Source organism: Staurois parvus, unplaced genomic scaffold (assembly GCF_062004578.1).
Source record: "Staurois parvus isolate SC_StPar_1 unplaced genomic scaffold, SC_StPar_1.0 ptg000130l, whole genome shotgun sequence".
Lineage (NCBI taxonomy): Eukaryota > Metazoa > Chordata > Amphibia > Anura > Ranidae > Staurois > Staurois parvus.
In genome coordinates, this window is record NW_028317926.1 from 5544272 (window position 1) to 5557801 (window position 13530).

The 13530-nt window shown below is 42.5% G+C and overlaps 1 protein-coding gene across 2 annotated transcripts in view; it reads left to right on the forward strand.

Annotated features, from left to right (window-relative positions):
* Positions 1-11048, forward strand: part of BFSP2 (beaded filament structural protein 2) — a 44071-nt gene extending 33023 nt beyond the window's left edge. Inside the window, exons 4-7 of one of the 2 annotated variants that reach the window (XM_089672546.1) lie at positions 2088-2249; positions 4201-4329; positions 5170-5390; positions 10830-11048. In XM_089672546.1, the coding sequence (XP_089528672.1) occupies positions 2088-2249; positions 4201-4329; positions 5170-5390; positions 10830-10833 (516 nt within the window). In that variant the 3' untranslated portion in view covers positions 10834-11048. Of the gene's footprint in view, positions 1-2087; positions 2250-4200; positions 4330-5169; positions 5395-10829 lie in introns of those variants that run through there. The other variant, XM_089672547.1, reaches the window with a different exon arrangement.
* Positions 11049-13530: the final 2482 nt, after the last annotated feature.

A 13530-nucleotide genomic window follows, 5' to 3' on the forward strand; every position in this document is an offset into this window, starting at 1 on the left:
CCGCTGGTTTCACCGGCCGTCTTCTCTTCCTGGCGCTTCAGTGTGGGCACCCAGCTGTGACAGCTTGTGGCTTCACAGCCGGGTGCCAACTGCGCATGCACGAGAAGCACTGCTTTGTGAATGGCCCCGTAGTCTTCTGGGACCTGTCACGTGTCCCAGAAGACTACGGGGAGGGAGGGTGGGAGGACAACTTCCGCTTCCGATCATCTAGGCGATCTCAGTGGCAGTGGGAGCGGGTACCTGTCAAATTTGGGTACCTGCTCCCCTCCCGCTCCTCAAAGCTGCCAATCCTTAATGGGGAGTGGGGGACAAAGGCTTAAAGTGGAACTTCCCCTTTTGGATGGAGCTCCACTTTAAAGTCATTTGGTTACACTGCAGATTGCAGGTTTGTTCTCAGCATAAATTGCACTGTGAAAATGTTTCCAAACTCTAGATCGGGGGGGGGCTTTCCCTTTTTACCTTTGAGGAACCCCTGGCAAAAAGTCTGAGATCTCGGGGAACCCCTTGAAATAATTTTTGTATGTACAGCTCACGGAACATTGATGTGAACAGCGAGCTGTAGATATAACAATAATTATTCTTAGAACATTAAACAGTAGGATAAATAGTAAAACGTACTTTAATGTGAAAATTGTGCTTGCTTTTTTTGCACAGATGTTCAGTTCTTGGTCAAATTTGAGACACGCAGTGTACAGGAGGTAAGCAGGACAGAGCACAGGGGATCCAGGAGAGAACAGTACAGGGAGGCCAGAAGAGAACAGAATAGGGGGGCCAGGAGAGTACTGTATGGGGGGGGGGGCATGAGGGAGGAGTACAGGGGAGCCAGCAGGGAACAGTAAAGGGGGAGCAGAGGAGCACAGCACAGTACAGGGGGGCCCCAGGGGGGGAAGGGGAGAACTGTACGGGGGTGGGGCAGGAGTGCAGGGGGGCCAGGACGGAACAGTATGGGGGGGCAGAAGAGCACAGTACAGAGGGGCCAGAAGAGAACTGTACAGGAAGGCCAGGAGAGAACTGTACGGGGGGGGGGGGTGGAGTACAAGAGGGGTCAGGAGGGAACAATATAGGGGGGCCAGAAGAGCACAGCATAGTATAGGGGAGCCAGGAGGAGATATTGTAGGGGACCAGGAAAAAACAGTATGGGGGAGCAGAAGAGAGCACATATTCCACACTGCTTTTTAAATTATTTTTCTAATTTTTCTGGAAAAAAAACAAAAATGGTTTGGAAAAAAATGGAAAAAAGTTTTTTTCCCAATTTTTCCAGTTATTTCCAGGCCTTCCCAAATCTACATAAGTCCATAGGTATTTAAAAAACACAAATTTTGGCTCATAATTCAAATGCATATCCACACATTTTTCAAAGAAAGTTTTTTTTTTTCCAAAAAAGACACATAATTGCTCATAATTATATCCATGTCCATGGCTTAACAGTTTAGATCATGTTTTGCACGTTGATATTTTGCAAGTACACGCTTTTGATGAATGCGTTTAATAAATTAAACCTTCACTGTCTTGAAGAACTATGAATGCAGTTGGACTGATCTATCCGTTTGAGAGCAGGGTCAAAGATCTAGGAACACACGCAAGTACACATTTCTGTTTCTCTACTGCAACATTAATATTCTCAGTGCATGGAGTATTGTTCAGATGAGCTTTAAAATGGGGTATTGCTATCACAAAGTGGTTAAAGGAATTTGTCATTAATAAACATGCAGGTTGCTATTGTTGATTGGCTTTTTAAGATGCCAGTTGCCTTGGCTATCATACATATTCTTTGTATTCAATGTTTTCTGTGACATTGACCTGCAATAAATATACAGCTAGTGGAATAAAAAATCCTGATAGTTATGTTTGTTTGTGGTCGATGACGCAGAAACTATTGACACCAGAAGTTCAGCATGACATCCAATCATCCCCATTTTCAGAAAGAATTCAATGATAGCAGCCTTTATTTTTTTATCTACCAATTTTTTTTTCAGGGAATGATCACTGGAAGAAAATATAGATGATGTAGAAATCAGCTTAATATGACACTGATATTTTATAAGAAATCATATCAAACTTGTCAATGCAAAACTATCCATTTCTAGGATGTGAAGATGCTGTACAAGCAACTGGCAGGATCTCAGCTGGAAGAAGTGGATACTCCAATTGGTACTGGCCTTGATGATATACTGGAGACTATTCGAATTCACTGGGAGAAGGACATTGAAAAAAATAGAGCTGAATCTGGTGCGCTTCTTCAGGCTAAAGTAAGTGATGCCTGTGTAGAACTACCTCCTTAGGGGCTGCTGGATTCAAATGGGTCCCCCTATGCTCTGCATGGCCAGGCAACATGCATTTCCCACATTTTGTACACTGGAGTCAAAGAGCAGTCCTTGAGCTTGGTTTTGTTATTTTAATAAGGTTAAGAATTTGCATAAGGACCAGGGGTATATGGGATGTCGAACTTGAGGACAACTCCTTAGCAACTATGTACAAAAGATATCAACAGTCTCTTAGAGAGAGAGCACTAAAGGCTCTTTGGTGTATCTCCTCAGACCCCGAATGATTCCTTCTCTTCACCCAGCTGCCTGAGGGTATCCCTGGACAAGGGGGCCCAGAAGCTTCCAATTTAGCAAAAGCAGTCCCAGGTGAGAAGCTAGTTGATTCTTTCTCCTGACTGCCCTCTCCCCATATCTGGCCCAGGGGGTGTAGGAGTATTCACACTGTCCTTTCCTGTCAGCTTAGTGGGTTGATGTCTAACTTCAGGCCTTTGGCTGGGCTGGCTCCTTCCCTCCTACTCAGGATGTTCTCCCTATTTGATGGTGGCACGGTGGAAGTCCTCTTTTCCAGCAAGCTGCCTGTAGGTAAGCCCCCGCCCTAGGGCCCTCTCCCAGGCTCCACACTTCCTCAATCCATCTTTCACTCGACACTGCACACCTCCCCCCAGGCTCTGCCACATTTGAGGGTTGCCTTGGTCACCATGCCTAGCCTCTTGCCAGGGGATTGGCCAAGGTCCCTCTGACATGCAGATCTGGGCCTCCTCCCCTCCGCTCCCCTGTTCCAGAAAGTTTGCCAATCTCTAGAAAGGTGGGAGGGCTCCAGAAGCCCTGATCTGTTAGAGCCTCCCAGCCTGTCCTGAGGTGAACTCCTGCCTCACTCACAGGCTGACTCATACCAGACTTCTACTCAGCATCTGCCTAAAAAAGAAAAAAAAACTAGCAGCCTATCTATCTAACCTGGAGGGCGTTACACATGCTTTATACATACATCATCATTTAGACTTCACTTCACATTCTAGGTCTTGTATAAACTTGCGGTTGGGGGCGGTATAAACATATGACTGAGCCACCAAGCAACTCCCCATTAGGCTGCAAAGGCAGTGGAAAGGAGTGTACAAACCTTGCGGCATAATTTATCCCCATTTTGACGCTTGGTACTCCACCTGTTCCTGGGCATGGTACGCTTAACCGGTCCTGGGCACTCACATTACACAAACAAAGCTCCCCAAGGGGCTGAACCGTGCTTGGGACTGGTTCAGAGTGGTAGATTTTACTTCACATTCTAGGCCTTGTTAACACTTGCTGTTGGTGGCAGTATAAACATATGACTGAACCACCAAGCAACTCCCCATTAGGCTGCAAAGACAGTGGAAAGGGGTGTACATAGCTCGCGGCATAATTTATCCCCATTTTCACACTTGGTACTCCACCTGTTCCTGGGCATGGTACGCTTAACCGGTCCTGGGCACTCACATTACACAAATTAACTGGCCCAAAGGACTTAACCCATGCTTGGGACTGGTTCAGAGTGGTAGATTTCACTTCACATTCTAGGCCTTGTTTACACTTGCTGTTGGGGGCAGTATAAACATATGACTGAGCCACCAAGCAACTCCCCATTAGGCTGCAAAGGCAATGGAAAGGGGTGTACATAGCTCGCGGCATAATTTATCCCCATTTTCACACTTGGTACTCCACCTGTTCCTGGGCATGGTACGCTTAACCGATCCTGGGCACTCACATTACACAAACAAACTGGCCCAAAGGGCTGAACCGTGCTTGGGACTGGTTCAGAGTGGTTGTGTGAGTACACCCTTAGATGCCAAAAAAGACACACTGTAGTTGGATGCCTTATCAGTGCAGAGATGGCGGTAGGAGTCTAGGTACCTATTTTACCACTATTTAGTAAAGTCATGGCTTTTCGTTTATCATTTAACAGCAATCAGCAGCTCTGCCAGCATTAAAAAGCCAAGAAGAAGAAGTTGTGGAAACCCTGAGAGAGGAATTCCATGATACAGCCTGCAAAATCCAGAGCCTGCAGGCTGAGACTGAGTCCCTTAGGACATTGGTGAGTTCAGTTGCTGTGCTGACAGAGGAAATTCAATAGAAAACAAATGGCAATCGTGTTTATAGATTTACGTACTGCCGGTCCATAGACTGCTCCCCAACTCTTTTAAGCACACTTCACCTCTACCCTTAGAGGTGCACAAATATAAACATAAATATGTTCAGTGAAAATCAACAAAAGAAACCTTTCATTAGATAATAATTTCAAATTAAAGTCCAAAATCTATATGAAAATAATAAAAATTGAAAACCAAAATGTCCAAAAATATATATATCCAATATCCCAATAAAATAAATAAGTATGTGTAGTCCAAAAATTGATTCAAGTGTAAAAACTCTCCGCTGCTTGCAAAAACTTGATTACCTCAAAAAAACAAAAATATACATAGTGCATTATCCTTTATAAATCAAAAATTTGCATGTGAAATCACTCCAGTCATATTCACCCAAGTGAAAAACAAGTGTATATATCAAACCACATACACATGCAATATACAGTGCAAAACCATGCATGTGAAACACTCTACTGTGCTCAAAAACTCATAACACAGTGTACACTTCTATCCATAGACATCACTAGTGTAGAACCCACATGTGTGAATATGAAAAAGTACAATATCAAAAAGAAAAACAAAACTACAAGGACCTTAAATAATCTGGGCATTCTAAATGAGTTTGCTGTTTCCAACAACAACCTGATTCAGACAATATAAGATATGGGCAAAATCTTCAGACGCTATGCCCTGAGAATTGTAATGGAGTAATATTTCTCCAGGGTTAATCCTGGGTAGCTTTATAATTGCTATTACAAATAAATATATTTGTATGTATGTGTTTACAGAAAAGGGGGTTGGAGAACTCATTGCATGATGCTAAACACTGGCATGACATTGAACTCCAGAACCTTGGCTCGGTGATCACCAAGCTGGAAGCAGAACTGGAGGAAATCAAAAGTGAGACTGAGCAGCATCAGAGGGATCGAGAACATTTGCTGTCTCGTAAATTGCAGCTTGAAAAGGAAATAGCAGCTTACCACTCTATTTTGGATGGAGTAGAAAACAGGTAATTGTGCAAAATAGGTATTGCTAAATTATGACTGCACCATTGACTCTGTATTGTTTGAACTGTTTTTTCCAAATATTTGTTATTTAAAGGATAAGTTCACCTTTGGGAACATGTTACACGTTCCACCTGTGTTTAGGGTGGAACATGTAACATGTTCCTATAGCCGCAGCCGCTACCCCCCTCCCTCTGACAGATAGTATGGGGAGAAGTCTCCCTGTACTATCTGTCATGGCCGCGTAACTTAAAAAAGAGGGATGGGGGGAGACTACCAAAGTCAGTAAAAACATAGATTGGCCTCGATGGAAAATTGTCAGCTTCCTGTGTCCATTTCTGGAGCTGTGAGTATGAAACACGCATGATAAAGTGCCTCTTTTGTGTATAGACATGTATGTACAGTATATGTTTATGTGTTTCAGGTATAGGATGAAGAATTAGTTGGTTGATACTACTCGTATAGAGATAGCATCAGCCCGGGCTCACACTATGCAGTACAGGACATCACATGTAATTCACTCAGGAATCGCTCCGCATTCCTGTGTGAATTACATGCAAATGTCTGTGTGGTGTGATTTGAGCCATACATTTTGTAAGGCTCAAATCGCATCGCATCCACACCAAAAGGGTGCTGGACCCTTTTTTTAAATCCGCACCTGAATCGCATGGGTGTTCTTTCTCATGTGATGTGATTTCTGGCAATCGCGTTTTGCAATCTGTTTTGGAGGGTCATTAATTTTTCATTGAATCCCGCACCAGATCGCATGAACACGATGCGATTGCAATGCGGTGCGGATAAACCACAGGATTCGCAGCATTTCCCGCACCACATTGGTGTGAACCTGGGCTTAGGGTTCAATAATTACAGTTATACTGTAAATAAAACTCCATCTAGCCTAGGGTGTTGCAAACATTTGCACATTCAAAGTACTGTCTAAACTTATAATATTGTTTATCCAAATTTGCCTATATCCATTCATTTCTGACACATGACACTGCTAAAATCCTAGTTCATGCATTCATTGTAGCCAGGCTCCCGTTTGTAATATTCTCCTCTGCAGCCTCCCGATAAATAGTCTTGCATCATTCCTCCTGAATTTGGTCGTAAGGCTACATTCACAATTCAGTTTTTGACGCAGTGTGATGTTTTTCAGAAGTGCTTTACGTATTTTTTATCTGTGTTACTATTCATCTGTATGAAAGATGAGTTTTGCTGGAAAGTGCAGTAAATGGGCTATACTCATCATCTATACTCATTCACATCTCTTCTCACTTTTCAGGTGCTTTTCCTAGCTGACAGTCTCTGTTGGCTGCCAATTGCGCACAAATGACAGTTAATTTTTCTAGGTATAAAGGAAAAGATCACCTGTAGTAACATGTTACATCTTACACCCATATTTAGGGTGTAACATGTAACTAACTAACTTTCCCCTGCATCCCTCTGAGTTCCCATTGTGACAGCGGGCCAGGGATCTTCTCCCCGCACACGGTCACAATTTTAAAAAATAGCGGCCATGAGTTGTATAAATAGGAGAACTATAACTACCATCAGATGTTGCGGCTGATGGCTTGTAGTTCTCAATGAATTACCAGGGCACAGGATTGGTCCTTCCTGTCATTCAGTAACTGCCTGCTCATACCAGGTAGGGACGAACAGCTACAGTGACAGTTTGCAGGCGCCTGAGATTGAACCGACTCTGCTGATCGCGTTGCAATCCTTTACAGGCTCGTAATAAAAAAAATAAATAATAATAAATGCACATTTTTTACCTGCATTTTTTTTTTTTTAAAAAGGTGAACTTATCCTTTAATCACTTGCCTACCAGGTACCCCCTTCCTGCCCAGGCCAATTTTCAGCTTTCAACGCTGTTGCACTTTGAATGACAATTTCGCAGCCATGCAACACTGTGCCCAAACTAAATTTTAAGCATTTCTTTTTTGACAAACAGAGCTTTCTTTTGGTGGTATTTAATCGCCACTGGAGTTTTATTTTTTGCTAAACAAAAAAAAAAGACCAAAAATTTTGAAAAAAAAAGTTTTGTAAATAGGTAATTTTTCTCCTTCACTGATGTGCGCTGATGAGGCTGCACCGATATGCGGCACTGATAGGCAGCAATGATGGCCACTGATAGGCAGCACTGAGAGGCACTGACAGCCAGCATTGATGGGTACTGATAGCCGGCACTGATAGCCAGCACAGATGGGCACTGATAGCCAGCACTGATAGCCAGTACTGTTGGGCACTTATGGGCACTATTGGCCACACCGATGGGCACTGTTGGGGCTCATCTGATCATCAGGGCACTGATGATCAGTGTAGATGTCCCCCTGAGAAATGCCGCTTACCGGCTCTCCTCTCCACACGTGCTGTCTGTGTGAAGAGAGGACTGCTGATAACCAACATTTTCTACTTACACTGTGATCAGCTGTGATTGGACACAGCTGATCACATGGTAAAAGGCGGCTCTGATTGGCAAATTACCTGGACATGTGATCAGCTGTGTCCTAAGGGCACAGAGATCACAGACTGCGCATGCTTCACACCCAAGCGATCCGATTCTGCACATCACACCTCGTTTTGCAAACTGATTTTGGGGTGTTATTAACTTTACATACACACCTGCATCGGTTTGCATGAACGGGGTGCGATCATGATACGGTGCGGAAATCGCACAGAAATCGGTGCGAATTCCGCACTGCATCAGTGTAAACCCAGGCTTATACTTTCACCTTTCAAGGCTTTTCACAAGACTCATCCTTTCTCTAGTATGTACTATTGATACTCTTTGACTCTAGAAACCTTCACACACTCCCAAAAAGACCTAAAATTTCCCTTGCATCATTGATTCAACATGTCTTCTTCCTCCACTATCTGACAAGCCACACACTATTATCTTATATACAGCTTACTCAGTCTCTTTCTTTACGTTTCTACCTCTTATCCATTAATGCACCCCTTGTGATGGCTGCATTAGTTTTTTCGTTTAGGCTTTCTTTCCTTTGTTTTCACCCAGTGATCTGGTCAGTAAAACTGACAACAAGACCTCTTGGGGATGTAGCAGTTAGAGGGTTAAGACAAACCATATACCACTGACAGGGGTGCTTACAATAATCAGATTGTATTTATTTCTGTAAAACCTTTTATAAGAACTGTTTATAAAGTTTGAATTTTGACTTCAATTTGTTAGTGTATCTAAATCTGCTGGTGCATCTAGCACTACCCTCCCCCCAGATTAAGAATGCTGCTGTCCAAAGGGGGGCCCCGTGCTTCATCATCCAGAGTGGGGACACTCTAAAATAGGAGGTGTGTTACTGGCCAGATCACCAGGTGAAAACATAGGGACAAAAACCAAAAAAAAAAAAAAAGAAGAAGAAAAGTAATGCAGCCTCACCACATCTAATGATTGGAAAGCTGCAATATACAGGTGTACCTCGGTTTTCGCACGCCTCAGTTAATGTAATTTTCGGTTTACGAATGAAAATCCATTGAAAATAATGCCTCGGTTTATGAATTTCGCAATACAAAGCAAGTTTCCCCAGGATGCATTGTGCCTGGGAGGTTTATAGTGCTGCCACCGTACATGTTGGAGTCTGTGGGTAGCATGTGGTATTGAATGTGGAGGTGTTGGAGTGTTTTTTGCATTGCGTTTTGGAGCCATTCTGGAAATTTTTTAATGATGTCCCTGTACAGTATTTATGCCTTTAAAGTGCACTTTATAAAGAGTTTTGAACATATAAAAGACTTTTTTACCAAAAAATGTCTGACCCGGGAATGGATCAATTGGTTTTTATTGCATTCCTAAGGGGAAACCGCGTTTCTGTTTACAAATTTTTCGCAATACGAAACGTCCTAGAGAACGCATTAAATTCATAAACCGATGTACGCCTGTATTACATTTTTAGTTTGGGGTATCACACCAATTTAAGTACCTCTGTAGGCATAACGCATTTTTTAACTAACCATCCCCCAGTTCAAACAAACCTCACTTTTTTATCTAGTCCCTGTAATACAGAAATCTTTTTTTTGGTCCTGTGACATCATCACAGCGGGCACATTAGCTCTTTACCTCATGGACAACTCTATGCTACCAATTACCACTGCTGTAGGTGGTGCTGGGCATGTGATGGGCAGTGAAGAAGAAGGTCATCAGCCATGACAACGTTGAGATCCCTCCTCCTCAACCTACATAAGCAGTAGTCATATTGTTACAGCACTGTAGCCAACACTGTAGTAATTTGTAACATATAGTGTAGCATTGTCACCCTCTAGAAGACATTATCCCGCACTGGCAGAATCACCAAATATTTAAAGAAGTATGGCCAAAGGTTTTTTTGCCCATACTGTTCCTGTAGATCACAAGAGTGCACTTAGTTCTGCACTGCTGTGACCTAGATTCCACCAACAGTGGGCTAAATCCCGCAGATGGCTGATGTCACAGAGCTGGTCTAGGCTCTGCAGGAAACCAGACAAAAAATTCAGATGCCTCAGCCAGCCCCTTCCACAGCCCCATGGGCCATTGACTGATAGTCACTGTTCTGTGCTAGCAAACAGCGGACTCGAGAACTGAGCGATCAGTGGTCTTTGATTACTCAGTTCTTGGTGTAGAGGCAGTATGGTGTCCTACTAACGGTTAGCCAACAGCTAGCTAATAAAACTGACAGAAGTAGCATTGTGTTTCATTCCAAAACTGAATTTATGTCTGTGAATAGTTCTGTAAAACTGCAATACATTTACATAAATTGAAGCAAGAATATACTTGTACACATGTCTCTTATAACTGCATACAATGAACATATTTCTTACAAACAGCTACTGACAAATCGCATTAAATATATTGAAATGCGATCTAGATATACTGTATATATGACCCAAAAACACAATGAAAGAACTTACAGGCATATGTAAGGGGAAATCTTTTTTTTAACAAGCACAAGACACTACCTGTTCTTTATTGACAAAAGTACAAAAGAGTGCAATTGCAGCAAATACCCAATAGATGGCTCCCTACTCACATAATGATGTGAATACAGTACAGGCAGCATCAAATAGATACTGCATCTGCATAGGTTGAGCATGAATGTTTTTTTTTTCCGAATCTCGCACGTCTCTTTTAATATATCTTTAAAGGGGTATTGTTTTTATATGCAAACTTAAATTACAATAAAGAGCATGTATAACACATTTTTTTTATTTGCCTGTAGTTCTACAGTAATGAATGTTTTGCTATGTGCAGTTGTCAGTGTACGTGTTTTTGCATTATGTTTCATCCCTGTTTGTATCCCTCCTTTGTACAGCAGCACATGAGATGACAAAGCTATATAAACCATTATTATTGCTATTATTTATTATAATAATTATTATTATTATATTGCTATTTTTTAAAATAAGGTTCACCACATCACTGTAAATGTAACCATTACTTATTTCTGTTGAATTTTTAGATGATGTTTCATACAACAATCAAATAAAGGCAATACTCACAATCGAGATAATGATTACATGAATCTAAGTATATGTGCCACGGAAATGTTCTTTGATAGATTTGGCTACACCAACACTGATCTGATTTCTATTTTGTTTGTGTGCAATCCAATTTAATTTGCTTGCAGATTAAAAGTGTTGTATGAGAAATTTATTCAATAAAGTTATTAGGGATATTACCATGTTATATTTTTCCTATTAAAATATTATTAAAACAAAATGTAGCGCTTACCCCCAAAGGGGACCCTGAGAATATGCCCAGGTCTCCTGCAATAGTACAGAGGCTGCCAAGTCTCAAGCACAGTACCACGCACACCAACTACTGTGGCTCAGTCTAGGGCGGGTGTCGGCAACCCGCGGCTCCGGAGCCGCATGCGGCTCTTTTTCACCTTTCCTGCGGCTCCGGAGCACACTGCCCACCAGGTGACAGGCAATAGGGTCGGCAAGCCGCGGCTCTTTTAATGCAGATCTTCTGTGTGCCGGGCGCCCGCTGGCAAACATTGGCTGTCAGGATGTAGGCGGGGCAGCCCGGATGTAGGCGGGGCAGCGTGACGAACTCCTCTCCTCTCACAGTCCGCCCTGAAGACCAGAACGGCGCGGGAACCCAGCGAGAGGAATGCGCGGAGCAAAGGTAAGTGCATTCACACAATATGGGGAATGAATTACTATGGGGGATGAATTACTATAGGGGGGATGAATTACTATAGGGGGGATGAATTACTATATGGGGGATGAATTACTATATGGGGGATGAATTACTATAGGGGGGATGAATTACTATAGGGGGGATGAATTACTATAGGGGGGATGAATTACTATGGGGGATGAATTACTACGGGGGATGAATTACTATATGGGGGATGAATTACTATGGGGGATGAATTACTATATGGGGGATGAATTACTATATGGGGGATGAATTACTATATGGGGGATGTATTTTCAGTTTTAAAAATGTTTCTCTCAAAATAAATTTCAATCGTGGTTTTGGCGAGATTTGGCTCAGTCGAAAAAAAAGGTTGCCCACCACTGACCTAAGGCTATGATTGTGATTATGACGATACACTGTGGCCCTGATTAACCCTTTGCTTACTGGGCCCTTAAACCCCCTTCATGACCAGAGCGTTTTTTGCAATATATGCAGTGTCGGATTTGTTTTAAATGTTGCAATGGTTTTGCGGCTCCCAGTCTTTTTTTCCCTCTCCGAAACGGGTCCAAGTGGCTCTTTATGTCTTAAAGGTTGCAGACCCCTGGTCTAGGGGATGTCATTTTAGTATTTATAGCTGGAGAACTTTAACAGGAGAGGGGTTTATTGTTACAGGATACTCCAAAATGTTAATAGCAATCAATGGGAGGACAAAGTCCTTTCAGGAGCAAGCACACAAAACAGTCCTAAATCAGGTCTTACTCACAATGGACAAACAACCACTATCTCCTGCGCTCAAGGACTCCGAACAAAAGAAGATTATTTAACGAACAGTATTTCATCCAATGCTGATCAAATGTTGTGCAGCTCTATCATGAAGCTGGGGAAGCTTGATAAAACTGTAGAAGGGGATAAAAGAAAGAGCGCACCAATCTTGCGCATTACCTCAGTAAACAATGAATAATTTTAGTGAAGAAATATACTCACAAGAGTAGCGATAAAACAGGCATAAAATAACCATAGTCCACAGAGGGTTACAGGTAAATCCAAAGGGGAGATAAAACTAACGCGTTTCGAAGGGTGATCCCATCTTCATCAGAGCTGGGTTTGACAGATAACAAAACCTCAATTTGGCAGAGTTCCCATAGCTAGGAGACATTCAGCCACTGAGTGTCAGTATTTTCCTGGAAAACACATGCTCTCAACACAGGAACATCAGCCACCAAGTGACACATATGTGAGGCATATGGGTGTTAATCCCCACCCTTTTGCTGCAGCCCATATATGTTACCCAGGTGGCAACAGGTTAAAGCACTTTTGAACAACATTCCTCATGTCATTAAATGTACTGGTGAGAATGTTTGTTTGAAAATCTACTAGTGTATGGTCAGCTTTAATCAATTTAAGGGGGAAGTTTTGGCTGCTTGATTGTTGGACAATTCAATCATTTTGATCAGATTGCACATAAATCTGATAACAAAAAATTGAAGAATATATGGCCATCATAAACGAGAATGTACACTCACCGGCCACTTTATTAGGTACACCTTGCTAGTGCAAGGAAAATTTCCCCCACACCACTACACTACCACCACCAGCCTGAACCATTGATACAAGGCATGATGGATCCATGCTGTTTATGCCAAATTCTGACCCTACCATCTGAATGTCGCAGCTGAAATTGAATGCCCATTCTCCTCTGACCTCAACAAGGCATTTTCATCCACCCAACTGCTGCTCACTGGATATTTCCTCTTTTTCGGATCATTCTCTGTAAACCCTAGAGATGATTGTGCAAGAAAATCACAGTAGATCAGCAGTTTTTTAAATACTCAGACCAGCCCGTCTGGCGCCAACAACGATGCCATGTTCAAAGTCACTTAAATCCCCTTTCTTACCCATTCTGATGCTCGGTTTGAACCTAAGCAAGTCTTCTTCACCACGTCTTCATGCCTAAATGCATTGAGTTGATGCCATGTGATTGGATAATTAGCAAATTGTGTTACCAAACAGTT